Source organism: Nilaparvata lugens, chromosome 1 (genome assembly GCF_014356525.2).
Source record: "Nilaparvata lugens isolate BPH chromosome 1, ASM1435652v1, whole genome shotgun sequence".
Taxonomy (NCBI): Eukaryota; Metazoa; Arthropoda; class Insecta; order Hemiptera; family Delphacidae; genus Nilaparvata; species Nilaparvata lugens.
In genome coordinates, this window is record NC_052504.1 from 61078131 (window position 1) to 61095995 (window position 17865).

Consider the following 17865-nt stretch of genomic DNA (forward strand, 5'->3'; position numbering starts at 1 on the left):
CATAACAGTAGTTTGGAATAAAATTTCAGAAGCACAGAAACACATTCATGTTGTCTTCTTTTTCTTTAGGGCTATTCTTGAATATAATTACAATTGAAATAGAAAAAGGGTACTTAGATATCTATTTTAATTATACACATTCATATTGTATCGCAATATTATACTGTGATATCGGTATAATATGACATGAAATTCCAGCTCCAACTGGAATAATCATTATTATTAAATCACATTTGTGAAGGCTAAGGGTAGGCTGCAATTTAATGAATCTATTGCAAGTATTTGCAGTTCAGTAGCATGTTATACAAAGGTAGTCTAGTTTATTGCAAATTACTCAAGATTTATAACACTACATGAATTTTTGCATACAAATATTTTTGGATGTAGGCTAATTCAAGTTATTTATATATTTGTTTATTTCAGATCTACCAAAATCATGTTCTATATCGATATTTTGATGGAACTTGCCTGTTTAGCAGCCATGGCAGTGTCAAATTCAACTTGCGCTTCAGCCAACTCATCTTCTTTCGCTTGGAGCAGCTCTTCAGCTTCCTTCAATTTTTTATCCGCCGCATTCAGTCTGCTTTGTTGAACAGCTAGATTCGCTTTCAGAGGAAGAACCTCTTTATTGATTTCATAGAAGTCCTTCATAGCAATCGTCCATGAAATCAACCCAGCTACATTTCCGCAGGCGACTTTCGCATTTTCATAGGTGTACTGACTGTAGGTGAGGTAAGGGATCATCAAGTCAACTGTTTCAGCATTGATGTTGTCTTTCGGAAAATTCTGTAAGTTGTAGAGAAATCTTGTATCGGCCATCATTTTCAAAGATTCTGCCCAATTCGGGGTTAGAAACTGTTTATTCATATCTGGGTGAACGGATTCAACTTTTTTTCCGAATAATATCAAAACGCAGTCCATGATTAAAGTAATCAGGAATGGCGGTTTTCCAAGTTTTCTGACCGTCGCTATGTCGGCAGCTTTGATGGTGAGAAGGGCAGCTTCTGCAGCCTCCAGTGCTGGTCTTGCAGCCTCCAGTTTGTCTTCGGCCACAGCTTTATCAGCCGAAATGACATCGAAAAGAGCTTTCGCCTTCTCGGCCACCTCTGATACTTCTTTCTTGACCTCTTCTGCTGCTGCTGCTACCTCGGAAACTGACACTAGAACCTCCTCAGCTTTAGCAGTCGCCGTAATAATCTCTTTCTCTTTCTCAACAAGATCTTTCTGTAGTACATCGACACTTTGTGCTGCATCTGCCAGTTTTTCAAGACCAACATTCATTTGATTAGCGAGTAAATCAATGCCTTTGTGCCGTTCACTGTACACTGTTTTATAGCCGGCTAAAAACGACAGATATGACTTGGGCGTCACATAAATCTGCCTTCTGAATCGTTCAAAATACTGGAGACAAGTGTCGGCTACATTATCATGGATTTCTCCCATCAATAAAATGAGTTTACGTTTATTTTCAGCCGAGCATACTACAGGGAAAGAATGCAAAAAGTGCTGAGACACTGCTACTAGAGCGTCCTTAGGCCACCTTGAGAACCAATCAATTGTACAACCCGAGATAAGAGCAGGAAACTTAAGAGATCTTGAACGGAATTTTTCACCAACTGGAGAGAAACATAGGACCACGTGAAAATTTTTTCGTGATTGCCTAATGAAAAAATCATACAAATTATCAACGGTAGGGGGTCTTTTTGGTTCTTTTTTCTTCATTTTTGGAACCAAATCACTTGTAATTTCATCCAATTCGTCCTTCGCAAACAAATTTGCCACTTCACCAACACTCAGAATGTTATTCATGTATTCCAAAAATGCTTCATCCTTGATATCGTTGTCTGTGAAGATGAATGATATTCCTTGTCCTTGTACCCCTGCTACTCTATATACAAGTTTCAAGTCATCCATGAAATTTTGAACATTATATGCTCGGGTTAATGTAATCTGATGCGAGTGGTAGTTGGCTATGAAAGATGCTAATTTAGTGAGAGATTGTTTGCCTGATCCACCAACGCCAACAAGAAGCGCACTACCTCTGGGTGTTCGAATAATACGGGATATTATCATGAGATGCACTAATGCGTCATGGAAGAATACCATGTCCATTTTCGCTCCTCTTACAACTTCATTGTAGCCATCAATAAAGCCTGCCAACTTATGTTTCAAAAAATCCCAGCTTGGTATCTCTTCATATATTTTGGGCGCTTCTAGCACAAAGTCGTCAGGCTCATCTCCAGTCGGTTCGGGAATTTCTCTTAGGAAATCAACAAAATAAGTTTCTTTGTCTTCATAAGAATAAGCTTCTTCTTCGTCTAATTCCATTTCTACAAGGTTCTTCATGTTACTATGAAACCATTGCCTATCTTCGAAATTTGTGAACCGATCAGCGATCACTCTGGTTGCTTCATGCTTCCAAAGTTTCAAAAGCATTGCAATATCTGAACACTCTGCATCCTGAATATTCAGTATTCCCTCCCATATACGAGATAAATCTCTCAAGTTGAATACATAATGAAACTTTGCTGGAGTAGGGAGCATTTTGTTCTTTACTTTCTGCCACATTATCCTCGTGAGAGGAACTAATTTTGGTACAAATTCGACTATCTCTTCCTTGAATCTCTCAGGACAGAAGTATCCTTCAGCAAGGGCTCCAAATATTTTATCCATTGACCTATCAGATGGCAGAGTACAATTGAAAATACAGAATCTTCTTTTCAATCGTGGAGGTATATCATTCCTTCCTCCACCAGGGTGACACATTGCAGCTAAAAATTGAATATCAAGAACAGTAGAGAAATCTCCAGGCTTGTCCAAGGAATAGAAACCACTCATTTCCATCAGCTGTCGTACAATTTCATTAGTTACCTGGTCTCCCCATTCATTCACAACTGGCATGTTGATATCATCAATGAAAACGGACAGTTTCCTATTGTTGGGAGGTCCATAAGTAGTACCAACTCTCTTATCAATGTAACTCTCAATCGTCCTCTGGAAATGATTCGGTGTTGTTGCTGACGAGAAATTCAAACTTTTACACAAATGCACTTCAGGATTGTACTGCTGCATAAAACTCTTAATCATAACAGTTTTTCCAGTTCCTTGTTCTCCTATTAAGAGAACGCCTTTTGTTTGTTTGGCTATAGTCTGTATAAGGAAGCCAGTTCGCACATTATCTACGTTCGGGACAAGAATATTGGCATATTCAGGAATAGAGTCGGTAGGATATATGAACTCTTCAACCCTTTCAGTCCAATGCTGCCAATTTCCAGAGTCATCAACAACATAATCGAATAATGTATCTTGTTCTGATTCAAATTTCGGCCAACTTAGTTTGGACTCATGTTTCAGTAGAAACTCCTGCAATTTAAATCGATCATCCAATTCTAGAACTGCACCTAAGCTCCACATTAGTGCAAACAAGAATAGTTTTTCTAAATGTTTATTTGTGTAGGCTTTCTTGTCAGATTTCTCCTCTCTCCTGCCATCTTCACTGACTTGGATAATGCCATCAAGAATGTCTGTACACTGCCTTATGTACAAAGCTTCAATAATCTTCATTTTTGGATTGAGTTTTGACTGCACAAAAATATGAGCATCGTTGTATATTTTTGAGAAGACACTTCTCAGCACTTCAACTTCGAATGCTGAACGAGTTTTGAGCCAACCATCTAGGATGGGCTCCCAAGATAGAACTGAAGCAGACATAAACACCATACCCATACGAGAGACAGTGGCTGGAGAAGCATTGTCGACATTATCTGGTTCGAACACCAGTTTTGAATTCGGCGCCATTACAATTCTGTCTCCGTTGGCCAATGTCAGAGTCTTATTGTCGTCCAGGACAGAATTCAAATTTTCTATCCATACAGCGTCAACAGGACCATCAAGAACAATCCAAACATTCTCATTTTTCTTCGTTTTTAGGGAACGACGCCACAGAGTTGAGAATATACCATCAGTCCAATCATTTGTTGCGGCATCCAATCGACCAAACATCTGTGGAGCGGTTATCGCTTTCGGATTCATCCTCATCTCTTTATGAGGTTTTCCACACTCGGTCATGGCTTTCATCAATGTATGAATGCACTTGGTTTTACCGGCTCCAGTGGGACCTAACGTCATCAATCCATGCCTCACTAAGCTAGTTTCGTAGAGTTGGATGATTTTCAAGTTCCAAGGTGGATGATTCACTAGTCCAGTTTCAGAACATACTTTTTCTATTGCATTGAGAACCTCTTTATGGACAAATGCAGTGAGTTTCATCCCGACAAACAGATCATCAATTAGGGACAAGAAAAGCGGTTCATCTTCATCAACAAGTTTTGAGACATTCATATCTCTGTGAAAAAAATGTAAACTTAAATATTCCAAATTGAGAAAAAATTTGATACAAACTTATTTAATTAGATGAAGTCGTCTCAATAAATCTAGCTGGAGAACACTCTTTAACTTGGGTATCAGTATTCATTAAATTCAGACATGCGCATTACAAAAGGCACAGAGTAGTCTGATTGCTTAGAACGTGATGCCGAGATAATGACGTGTACATAACGTTAAATTCATCTTTTGCAGCCTATAAATTATGAGCTTTGAATAACAGTAATGATTATAATGATCTAATATTAATAAAGTAAGAAGTTAGAAATGTCTCACCTCAGTACCCTCATGACTGTAGTATCCTCTGTTTCATTTGGATTGGCTCTTCTTTGAGCACCCAATGTTCTCAGAACTGACAGAATGTTACGCAAACCGAAATCATAGTGCACCTGTTTGCTCAATTGTTCCTCACATAACTTGTACAACGTGAAAAACTTCCTTGACAAATTAATATTATCTTTGAAACCGCAAGAAGCCAGTTTCACTCTCATTATAATCTGAAAGGATAAATAGGGGACATTATTAATTCATTGAATTGAATATTATTGAACTAACTCATATCTCTGCCATGCTTTGCATAAATTAACATATTTAATACGTAAAGGAAGAATGACAATAAACTAAAAACTAATAAAGATTCTCGCAGGATTACAACAGCTAATATCATATGAATTCTAAAATTCATATTCATAATTTGATGTATAGGGTATTTATACTATATTCCCGATTCTTTAGTATGACTGAGAAATTCAATTGCTACGATTGTTGACTTTATATTGAAGTTTACTGATACCTATATAAATAAAAATCGAGCCTCAAATTTTGACATTCAATAACTTTTTTATGTGTGCACCGAATTTGATGATTTTTTTTTAGTTTTGTTCGTTTTGTTCAGGACCAGGTTTATGGCCTATGAAATTCATAATCCGACTTCAGGACTCCAGGACCAGGACCAGGTTTATGGCCTATGAAATTCATAATCCGACTTCAGAACTCCTACGGTCCTTCAAAGTTTGCATGTAATCCTTATGGGAGAAGATTTGTGAGCTGGCCACACCGAAATAAAAATCAGCTGTTTTAATCATTGCGTCACCCAACAGCCTTCGGTAGATCTCTTTTAATTTTCTTTCTACTGAATCACACAATTTTAATTCTTAATAATGCCGCGGTACGAACGACATCCAAATTTGGGTCGTAGAACCCGAAATACTGTAAATTTAGAATATATATGCACGGGAAAATCAGCATCAAGGAGATATACCATTCAATTCCCAAAAAGCTGCATTCAACTATAAATAAAAATACAAACTGCTACACAACTAACTGAGCACATAGGAAGTCCATATTGAGATATAATTGTAAATACTGATTGTTGGATAATTTTCATGAAAATATAGTGCATCAGATTAAGCTAAGGCTAAGCACACCTAAGGAGGCGCGGCTTGGTGATACCAGTTCAGGACCACCTTCACGCCATGCCCGTTTCAGTGAGTGTGAGCTCTTCCATTCAAACCAATAAGCAAAAAGCACCTGGATGCAGAATGCCGCATCGAGCTAAAGTTTGCCATGAGATGCATTAACTATTTGGCGGTACGAAGTTTGCCGGGCCAGCTAGTTATGAATAATATTACACAAACCTGTCTGTCTGGGACCATCATAGCAACACTTCTAAACATAACTTTGAGATTTTCAGGGAGTTCTTGTCTTCCAGCATATCCTGGGTTCATCGTAATGAATATTCCAAATTCTGGATTCAAACTTACAATATCCCCATCACTGTGAACCAAAGAACATGTCTTAATTCGAAAAGAATCAAACATTGGTTACATCTGTAAGTACAAGCTTTTGAAAAAGTGATATTTATAAAATATGATATTTAATTGCCTACTTTCTAATATTGAAAGAGAATAACAGCTAAAAAACTAACAAATAGACTATGGAGAAAACCATTTGAATATAGATTTTTAATCTGTGAATAATTACTAAGAAGGGGTGATTAATTAAATGAAAAAAAAAATTGAAAGCGCCTAAATAATAGAATCGTGTTGAATGAGAATGATTGATATTCCACTGGGAATAAATAAAAACATGTTCGATTCTTAGCAAAAGTCTAGCGAAAGAAGTTCTAGAAGAGAAAGGGTAGAGGGGAATTTTGATGCAATAATGTGATGAATAAAATAATTCTAATATCTCTCTCACCTAAATACAAACGTTTTCTTCCTTTCTTTTCTTGCCATGAGGACAATGTAGATTTGTTGAGCAGCCACAGACAAAACAGGCAACTCTATGCGATTGAACTCATCAAAGCAACCCCAAGTTCCAGATTGTGCCAGACCTTTGTAGATTCTTGCCAAACCTCTGAAATCCATTTGGTCAGAGCAATTGAAAACAACTACATATTTGCCCAGCGATTTGCCCATATCTTTGGTCGTTTCCGTTTTACCAGTACCGGCCGGACCTGCAGGGGCTCCTCCCATATTCATTCCTGGAAAGTAAGAGACAAATGTAGGAAATTTAACTAAAACAAGGAGATTCAAGAGCTCAATTCAGGATGGACACGTTAACGTCGGTATTGGCTGCCTGTAAAGCAGTCATGTCAGAGGCCCTGAAATTGATCAGTTGCGACCTGAAAACTCTGACACCAAACCTGAGCCAGACGGTATTACTATTATTATTATTGGTTCAGGATGAGGAAGAATAGATACCAAAATATAAGCGAATGTTGTTACATGACCACATTATTTTTATAACATTACCACTAGGAAAACCACATATTTTGAAGATCATGGAAAAGATTTATGAGAAATTCAACAGGAATGTAATTGAATAATCAAAACAAATACAAGTTTTATAAGTATATAGTTTCAAATTATTACATTCAATGGATGAATGGAAGCATAATATAAACTGATAATAAATCATTGTCTGTGATAAATAAATATGTCTCCAATTACTTCGTCTACTGATTTCATGAGTGTTCATTTCATCAAAATCGTGAATTTCTTGGTAGTCAAAAATATGTTGACAAGGTTTTGATTATATGAGAATGAGTCAATATACTTACTACAACACTTACAATGTAATAAAGTTGAAGATTAAATCAATCTTATTCAACTGAATGGATTTCGATGTGGAGAAACTGTATAATCGAATTTCTCTCAAGTTCATATCTACGAGTTGATGGGTGGCAATCTTCACATAACAAGCTATTCAACTTGCCATTGATATTTAATAAATACACTAGTAATGATTCTGAAAATTTTAATATGTTCTATATTGAATAGCTACCAAAAACCTTCTCCTATAATTTCATTGCAAATCAATGAAAGAACGTAATTATTCTGAAATAAATGGTAATACCTAAATAAATGTATACGGAGTCTTCAATGCAACTAAATTTACAAATAATGTGATTAGTAACTGTGTGCATAAGGCTAGGCCGAATTGGTGTGTCACACTATTGGTGTGAGCTGCTCCGTAACCGCTTCATAATATTTCTATTTGTTTTTGCTTTTTTTAGAGCATTCTCCGTATCTCTGGTCCACATCATTTGTAAACCCAGAAGTCCGACCTGAAAAATGTCACTCATGAATTATAATTATAATTGTTTGGGAAATGAATGAGTGAATGAGTTGGATCAAGCAAAACTATATTACAATTATAACAATGAATGAGAAATAAGACAATACTATGAGTATAAAATGAATAGCTTTACAATCTACCTTAAGAGTGAGATTTGGTTACTGAAGATATCTTGAATAAGCAAATAATTATTATGATGAACAAAATGAGCAGCTGAGCTCAAGGTTTTTACAGATAAATGGAAACTAAAATTTATTCATACAAATACGATATTTTACAGGGAATTGATTATTCTCAATATTTCTTCAAAAACGAATCAACAAGTACCCTTTTATTAATATTTTTATTAGTTTTTATAATATTAATTTAGTTTTTGACACATACGGTCATTAATTTTCAAGTAACAAAATGAATGAATAAAATATAAAAAAACTAGTACAGCCCAAATACTCACGTTTCTTCATTTCTTATTTTTTAAATGTTGAGTAACCCTAGAAGATACCGTAAGTAATATATTGTTTCGAGTTTTGAGCACTTGACCAAATTACCTGAGCAGGATATCTCTCGAACATTCCGAGCAAAGAGTATTCAGGCTCAGAAAAGAATTGCCAACACGAAGATATGACAGACGCTAATGATTGTCTTGCCATTGCAAGAAGGTTTCCCAACCAGTTCTCAACTCCTCCGATGCACAAAACATCTTTCTCAAGAGGTATCTTCTCATTTTCTCTGGATATAATTGCAAGTATCCTATCATAATCTCGTTCATGGAATTCCACCTGGAATAAAGCATTTCAAAATTCTTCAAAATTTAAAAGAAATTCTTGGGAATAGAATATCACACCTTCCAGCTGAGGTCACAATACAATACACATGAATAGAATATTTGTTTCGAATGAATTAATTTACAGGGTTCACTTTAAAAAAGTCACCATATTATAAATCTTCTGAATTTCTATTACAGGAACATTTATTGCACAGTGATTATCATGTAGTCACACTTTGTTTTATGTTTCTTCTAGAAGGATATTTATCAGTCCTCCAAGCCAAAAATAGTTTCAATAAGAATCTGCAAAGAGGAAAACTCAAGATGCAATATTAAAGGATTAAATTTCAATCCTTCTAATTGTTTAATAATAAATAATGTAACAGAGAATTTCCTCCAATGAATTTATAAATACTTCATTGTAAAATAATATACTATTAGTTTATGAAAAATTACGTGAATAGAAACGTATTAAAATAATATTAACCTTTGCCACATTTTCAAAAACGCCCAATAGATGTTGTTGTATAGTATGAGAATCCGATGCTTGTCCCAGTATTTCGAGCAGAGCGGGATCAGATACGAAAAAGAATCTTGGAAATATGAGTCGCTTTTGTTCAAGATAACTGTAAATGAGATTTTGTTGATATTATGATAATTTAGTTAATATATTGCAATAATTCGATTTTATTATTTTATGTTCTAACAATTAGGATTATCACAATCTATGTTTGATTGTAGAAATTCACATTCATACATTCCGTAGAGATGAATGTAAAAATCATTAGAGAGCTGATCATAGAAAGGCAGGTAATTTTTAAGGGCAATGATTCTCATTCGATATATTGTCAAATATATTTAAATACTATTCTCAGTGATTAAGTTCTTAAACAAAACTATGAGTGGCAAGTTGTTTCATTTCCATGTCTAATGGAATTTTAACCATACTGCCTCAAGATAATTTCTGCAATGTGGCATTTTAAGAATATGAGAAAATGTAGATTGCACTATGAAATATTTTTAAAACAATCTCTGAAATTATATTTTTTCAAAGATACTTTCATTGTCATGTTCATACATTTACGCCTTATTCATTAGTTTCTCAACAAGCTTGAATTGTAGAATACATAATTCAAACAATCGAAAACAAATCTCCATAACTGGACTATAGACAGGATTGCACTCCATCATCGTAATATAAATAGGTATATTTTATGATAATGCAATGGTTTACGAATCTCATGTGAGACCTATTTCAATAAAAACTCATGAACGGTTAACAGAAGGCTTCATTGAAGAAATTATATGAAGTTGATTATTTTATAAAATGATGGGCAATAGATTTCTATGCAACATACCCAGTTAATGATTTCTGGCATAATTCCAATTGTTCGAGCAAGTAAGGCAGCAGCTGCCGCATCGTCTCATCGCCGACACACACTTCGACCGCGTTGTGAACTTCCCGCGCTCTCATCATTATCTTCACCCAGGCTCTATCAATATTCTGAAATTGCAACACGGGATTATGGTTTTTTCGTTTTGGATTGTCAACCCTTGTCATTATACACTGAAGCATTCTCTAGACGTTCCTTGAATCTCATTATTCATTCTAATTATTGCTACTTGTTACAATTCTATTTTTGTAGAATTCAATCTACAATTCTATTATATATACATTGCTATTATTGCTTCTTATTGAACTATATGGTACATAATTCAACCAATCCAACCCTTTATGAATGAAATGTAGCTTCTCTAATGTACTTCGTTGAAGGTAGGAAATATACCTCAATACAGATACTGTTACTGGTGAGATGTTGTGATATCTATTCGTAATGAAAACACTGCGATTTTGTCAAAAGAATATTACTTATTCATTGTAAAATAACAAACATGTTTCGACACCAATGCTGATGATGAAACCATTAGTGTGGAAACATGTTTGTTATTTTACAATAAACAAGTGATATTTTTTTGACAAAATCCCAGTGTTTTCATTATACTTCAATACCCCTAATAAGGGAAATTTACAAAAGTTGTGTAATAGGCTTATTTGAGATTGTAATAATGTTACTCACACTAAACCGTTTAGCTTCTGCTGGCAGCTGCTTGGCAATATCTCCGCCGACAAAAACTGCTTCCAAGTAAACCCACAAGTTTTGAACGATCAGCCAATTCTCAAGTATTTCTCCAGCAGTCGCCAATTTCCATACCCACAGTTGTATTTCTTTTTTGAACGGTGCATTGTACCTGAAATTCAAGAAATAAGGTTAACATTCATTGAATCAATCAATGTGGTGAGAGAGTTATGACTTAATCGATTGCCAGCTTACCATTTTGCACTCAAGATATGCTTTGTAATGTACTCATTTGAACAAGAATATTATTCTATCAGTTAAGTGGATTGCCACTCATCATTCAATATAATCTTCCTTATTTGAAATCTTATTCTTGAACTTCAATTTTGTAAGAAAATTTCAAGGATCAACTAAGAATAGATTATGACATAATTATGACTATGATTATCACATAGTTGATAAGATAATCACTGAAAAAGAAACGATCCGTCTCTTTTTCAATAAATTAAAGCTTTCATGGAATAAATTATTTTTTTCAATACGATTATTTATTATTAAACCAAGAGATATAAATGAGGATTACACATGTGGCTAGTCATTCATAATACCGGGTGATTACAAATGAAATAGACAACTTCAATAGCCTGTACAAAATTAAACTGGTGTATTTCAACATAGTAAGTGATATAGGTTTGTAGGGAATTTCTTAAAGTTTATGTTGGTAGAACTGTTGCTGGCTATTGTTGGCTGCTCCGTGTTACAACAGCCAGTTTAGTTTAGCAATATGGCCGCTACTCAAGTGGAGAAAGCTTATTGTGTTCTTGAATTAGCCAAAACAAACTCTGTTACTGTTGTGCAGCGTCATTTCAGAACAAAATACGGTAAACCACCACCAACAAGGCAATCAATTTATGACTGGTATGAACGTTTTGAAAGCAGTGGATGTGTGTGTAAGAAGAAGAGTACTGGAAGACCTTCTGTTACAGAAGAATTGATAGTGTTCGTGATGTTTTTGTACGAAGTCCAGGAAAATCGACTAGATCAGCGAGTTTAGAATTGCAAATTCCTCAACCTACTGTGTGGAAAATTCTGCGGAAACGATTGAAAATGACATGTTATAAATTGTAGTTAGTACAAAGTTTAATTGACAATGATAAAGTTGTACGTAAAAAGTTTTGTCAAGAGATGCAACATTGTCTTGAAAATGACGACACATTGTTTAATCGCCTAATTTTCAGTGATGAATGCACTTTTCACATTAGTGGAAAAGTTAACAGACATAATGTACGAGTATGGGGAACAGAAAACCCAAGAGAGACTGTACAGCATATACGCGATTCTCCTGAAGTGAACGTGTTTTGCGCTTTATCTTGTGAAAAGGTTTACGGGCCTTTCTTCTTCCAAGAACCATCAGTAACCGGAAGAATTTATCTGGACATGTTAACCGAATGGTTAATGCCTCAACTCCATGAAGATAGTTGTAACTTCATTTTTGTACAAGATGGAGCTCCGCCTCACTGGTACTCAGACGTCAGAGGGTATCTGGATGAACATCTTCCTAGACGATGGATCGGCCGTGCAAGTGAGGAAAACGTTGTGTTTCAGCCGTGGCCACCTCGTAGTCCGGACCTAACGCCCTGCGACTTTTTCTTGTGGGGCTATGTAAAAGACAGAGTTTTCGTACCACCGCTTCCTGTTGATATCGATGATCTTAAACAACGAATCACAAATGCTCTTGCTACAGTTAACCGTGAGATGCTTAGTCGTGTGTGGTCATAATTTGACTACCGTGTTGATATCTGTCGTGTTGCAAATGGTGCACACATTGAACATCTGTAAATTTTCAATAAAAACTTCAAGAATTCTTCTATGTAATCATGTAAGTAATGATCTAAACTTTTAAATAATAAATTCTCTACAAGCTATTCAAACTGTCTATTTCATTTGCAATCACCCGGTATATTATACAGAATAAACCTGGTCACTACTCACAAAGAATGTTCATTTTTTTGAATTTGATCTACTAATTCAGAAACTGAACTACACTTTGTTTCCATTTTACAGAAACACATTGAATATAAAATGATCCTTAAGAACTACAGAGATAGTATTAATTTCAACTATTTACCTGTTGGAAGCCAGCGAATTCAAAATCATTAGGCTGTCTTCTAGAGCAGCTATAACTTCGCCTGTTTCAGTTCCCTTCAATAGCAATTCTCCTCTTGTTTTGAATGTCGAAAATTGGAGATCGACAAGCGTCCAGTCAGCAATCACTTGCTTCAACTTAACTTCAATATCTCTCTCTTTTACCGCACTTATGCAGATATCCTGGAACATAAGGTTTTTATATTTGATAGAAACTGGTAAGTGATATGGGAAGAATAGAGACTGGATAACGAATCTGAATTGACTCACACCTCGGGTCTAACTCAATTCAGAATTTCAGAGTAACTCTCAATAATTACTAGCTCTCAAACTAGCTAAGAAATGAAAACAGTGATATGAGAAAAGTAAGAATACTATAAAAAAGTTTAGCTATGAAAAAATATTCATGTAGTTCATATAGAAGCATAATAATAAAATAATAATGATTTATTATTATATAAAAGCAAGAATTATGTATGCTCAGATTCAAGTCGACGGTTTTGCATTTCTCTTTATGTTTATATGTTGTGCATTTACGGCGAAACGCGGTAATAGATTTTCATGAAATTTGATCGGTACGTTCCTTTTTATATTGCGCGTCGACGTATATACAAGGTTTTTGGAAATTTTGCATTTCAAGGATAATATAAAATGAAAAGGAGCCTCCTCCATACGCCAATATTAGAGTAAAAATCAGACTATAGAATCATTCATCATAAATCAGCTGTCGAGAGGATAATAAATTGCATGCCATGACGCATGCGATTCAATATCTCAATGTATTGGTGAGAAAACAGCTGTTGTTTCGAATATCAATTGCATGCAATTGATGCAGGTGTAGCGCTGCCTATTTGCAGCATCGGTTGGGCTGACATACGTTGAAGGTGAATCACAGGCATATATCAAGTGGCCAGAAGGCAGCGCAGTAGATCATGTAGCAGTCCTGCCCAGATCCAGAATGTCATTTCCTCCGTGGAGTTCACGGCGACGGATTTGACAGCAATTTCCTGACAGGTGTTGAGCGAGAGAGCGACAAAATTGAAATTTTATTTTTCAATAAGTGCAATATTTTAAAGTTTTTTATTTATTGTGATACATTTTCTGATTCATTTAGAGTATTTATAACATCAACCTTCAAAATTCAAAATTTTCAATTCATTATTTCTGGACCGAAAATCAAGTGACGAAGCAGTGTGTGATTACATAACCTTAACTTTTGGACAACATTAGCATTTTATCAAAATTTTTGGAGAGAAATAGTACAGGCTCAGCCTAGTTTTTCCTCCAATGTCATAATCGTATTATGATTATAGTGTTTCATACAATAAATTAATAAATAAAATGAATATTCCAATATGGTGAAATTCATAACAATCAATCCTCTAATGATAGTTTTTTTTAAATTAAGCAGAAAAATATTTTTTTTTTCAATTCGATTTATGAATCAGGATATTAATTTACAAGTTGAAGTTGAACGTTCATTTCTAGTGATAAATAAAATTAATAGGGTAGGAATATCCGGGATGACTTGACTCATAGCTATTTACTAAAGAGGGAGGTGGAGATATTAAACTTGGCAACTCTGTTTCCTATCAGTTCCACTACCTTAATAGCGTGAATCTCACTAGAGAGTCAGTTCCTTATAAAAATATTGATAACTAGCAGGTAAACTGTGCTCCGCAAGGATCTATTTTAAAGCTTGACAAACTGAAAACTTGATGTAATGAAATATCGAAGAATTGAGCCCTTATAGGCCTATAACCATCCTCGGTTAATTGAGAATCTATATGAAAAATTTCAAATTAATCAGTCGAGTAGTTCAGACGTGATGATGCGTCAAACATAATTTTCCTATCCCGTACGTGTATTAGCTAATTATTTCCTCCATTATATTATAGATGTAATACAATTGCTAAGGGTGAAAGCATAGTGGAGCGGCGAAGGTTGGGTGGAAGGTAGAAGGAATCGGAGTTATCTAGATACATGCATTATTTTCAACTCTCTCACCTTCTCTCATAGCCTCTACCTTCGTCGCTCCACTGTTTTGACCATTATGAATTTATTCCATCTAACTAGTAACAAGTAACAGTAACAGAGAGAGATGAAATAAATGAAAGAATGATGGCTAATATTTTATACCTCGACATCATCCTTGTACTGAAGAAGTGGAGCTTCCATGACATGCTTCAAAGTGAACATATCGGATTCAATATCGAATACACAGCCAGTCAAGTTCTCCAAACGTTTCCAATGCCTCTCCTTCATAGCTTTGTTGGCCATCATTTCCAAAAGAGGACATGTTTCGTTGAAGTCGTCAATTTTCTTCTTCAATTCAATGAACGCTGGCCAGTCCTTCATACCTTTGGGAAGCTTTCGACATCTGCAATTTGAAATAAGTCACTGAACTAAATCTGAGTATGCAATGTGTAATTAATAAAATGGTAATGCATTTGGAAAAAATGCTTTACAAACAGAAAAACTGAGAAAGAAATAGAAATCATGTGGAAGGTCATTCAAAGACTGAGAATCAACAATTTGCAATGAGGCTGATGTTGCAGCGCAGTGACTAAATTTTTGTAAGGTTTGTCATCTATCATGGAAATATCAATCATGAGAACAATAATTTAGAACAAGATATAACCTATTTTGTTTTATTGTAAGCGAGATTGTAAGTTTATCTTATTTACAAATTTGTGGTGTGATGTGGAAGTTGGAATGTGTTGTAAATAAAAAGAGAAATCATTCTTATTATTGAAAGAAAATCCAAATTTCTATCCGTAGAAATCATTCCAAAGTAGATTTTATCGGTTGGAATATTAATATACATTTTTACAGTTTTTATTACCAAGCACTTTCTTTCAATTATCATAAAGTGATCAGTTCTTTCTTTTGACTCAATATTGACAAAGATATCCTGTGAAATAATTCAGAATTTATGGTTGTAATATTGAGATTTCATCTCACCTATTCTGGTATTCTTGAAGCTCAGCCATTATTACTTCAATATCAACTTCATACCATGCCAGTTCAAAATATCCATCTATGGACTGATTGACGAGCAGATAGAGACCATAAAGTTTCTGTAGAAGGTTGAATTGTTTTTTCCTCTCTTGAAGAATGGGATACTCACTGATGGTCATTCCAAATAGTTTCTCTCCGCTACTGTACACTTCGTATTTATCCCACAGTTCATCAAACCGTGATTGGAAGAGAATTGAAAATAAAACCATATTCAGCCATTAAATCTACTATTTGAGAGCAACCTTGAATACAAATATTGCCTAGAAATCTTCTGTTTCATTTTGTATCAGCTTGAGCTCCATGGAAAAAATCTTCCTAAATCAAATAAAAGTGGGTATTTTAAATGTTGATCCCACTACAAGCAACAGGTGGTAAGTTTACATATTCATCACAGCGAGGTAAAACCCCTATAAGTGGCCTTCCACCAATATTACTTAAAAGTAATAATATTACTGATTGCTCAAGATAGTTCTGAAAAAAATTGAATTAATGAGTAACAATAGAAGTTGAGTCTACTTACTGATTTCAGCATAGTTGTGAAATTATACCGGAGGCCATCAACTTTTTCGCTGTCGTCAATGTCTACTGGAATGGAGTGTTTGGCAAGAATGGCATACGTTTCCTCAATAACAATGATTCCCTGATCTATCATTATGAAATCGTCTCGAATCGTTTCCAAGCATTTCATCACTATTCTCACATCGTCCAAATCTTTTATTTTCCTCTGGAGAGTTGTATTATTATCGTTTATGAAATCTATGATTTTATACAACTTTATACGATAAGCATCAATTATAGTATTTCCCAAAAACGATTTCCACATTTTCCATTCAGCCAATAACGATGCTTTGAAGTTGACTGCAATACAATTACATGAGAGTTAAAAATTCGAAAATACTTTAAATCAAGAGATTAGATTATTGAGAAAAGTCGAAAATTAGGAAAAAGAAAGGCAAAATAATAGATGTGTCACAGTAGAGTAGAATGTGAAGGTATGAACGGGTTCTGCTGAAAGGATGCCTATGGCTTATGGAAGATAGTATACAATGTACATGAATTCACATTTTGATTGGAGTTCAAAACTGGCGAGGAACAATAACAGTGAATCGCAATATGTTGTTTTCAATATAACTGGGGAACAGTAATTATCATTATAAGAAGTAGCTATTTACCTAAAATACAGTATCTAGTAGTGCCTAGAAGTATAAAAGAAGTAACTAACTTGTTATCAGTCCCATTTATATAAAAAATCTTCCTCTTAAGTACTTTATTGGACTGACAACATGATCCCTGAAATAAATGTGTTGCTTCAATAGTGCTGTAGAGAATAATTTGCCTAAAAACACATTTCAGGGAAGTTTAATCTAGGGGAGTTCAATAGGAATGTAAAAAGCAATGCAATTTCTTTCGGGCTCTATTCAAACGCAGGTAATATTGTGGTACAACAAAACTAATTGCATTATTCTTCCCTCATCAGTGGTCAGAGCTCATCATTATTGACCACAATATGATGAGGACAGAGAATAATTTATTATTATTTTATTTCCATTTTCTTTACAATACAAAATATAGATTGGGCACACATTCACTTCATTTGAATGATCATATTTTGCAAAAGAAAATATTTATCAGTGAAATAAACAATTAAAGCCAATATTATTTTACTCACTTAGTCTCATTTGCAAAGGTCCGATAACATTGAATTTGGGTAAACTATTGATTTCTTCATTTTGTTTCACCAATTTCAAGAAAAAATCACGAATATCGATTGTAAGAGGGTCAGACTGCACAAAAGTTTTTATCTGCTCTTCTCGGTTGTTTTCCCATAGATAGCTGAATGACCGGTAGCCCTGAAGCGAAAAAGAGTGATTAGGCCGAACTTAACATTGC

At 34.8% G+C, this 17865-nt stretch overlaps 1 protein-coding gene across 1 annotated transcript in view; it reads right to left on the reverse strand.

Moving 5' to 3' along the window:
- LOC111050065 (dynein heavy chain 8, axonemal) overlaps positions 1 to 17865 on the reverse strand; it is a 78650-nt gene that overhangs the window by 36746 nt on the left and 24039 nt on the right. Inside the window, exons 20-34 of the mRNA XM_039434868.1 lie at positions 17645 to 17825; positions 16496 to 16833; positions 15919 to 16163; positions 15094 to 15334; positions 12938 to 13137; positions 10810 to 10981; positions 10090 to 10235; positions 9219 to 9357; positions 8514 to 8744; positions 7842 to 7954; positions 7760 to 7775; positions 6583 to 6923; positions 6021 to 6159; positions 4660 to 4880; positions 469 to 4345 (exon numbers count right to left, since the gene is read on the reverse strand). Of these exons, the coding sequence (XP_039290802.1) occupies positions 469 to 4345; positions 4660 to 4880; positions 6021 to 6159; positions 6583 to 6923; positions 7760 to 7775; positions 7842 to 7954; positions 8514 to 8744; positions 9219 to 9357; positions 10090 to 10235; positions 10810 to 10981; positions 12938 to 13137; positions 15094 to 15334; positions 15919 to 16163; positions 16496 to 16833; positions 17645 to 17825 (6600 nt within the window). The remainder of the gene's footprint in view (positions 1 to 468; positions 4346 to 4659; positions 4881 to 6020; positions 6160 to 6582; positions 6924 to 7759; positions 7776 to 7841; positions 7955 to 8513; positions 8745 to 9218; positions 9358 to 10089; positions 10236 to 10809; positions 10982 to 12937; positions 13138 to 15093; positions 15335 to 15918; positions 16164 to 16495; positions 16834 to 17644; positions 17826 to 17865) is intronic.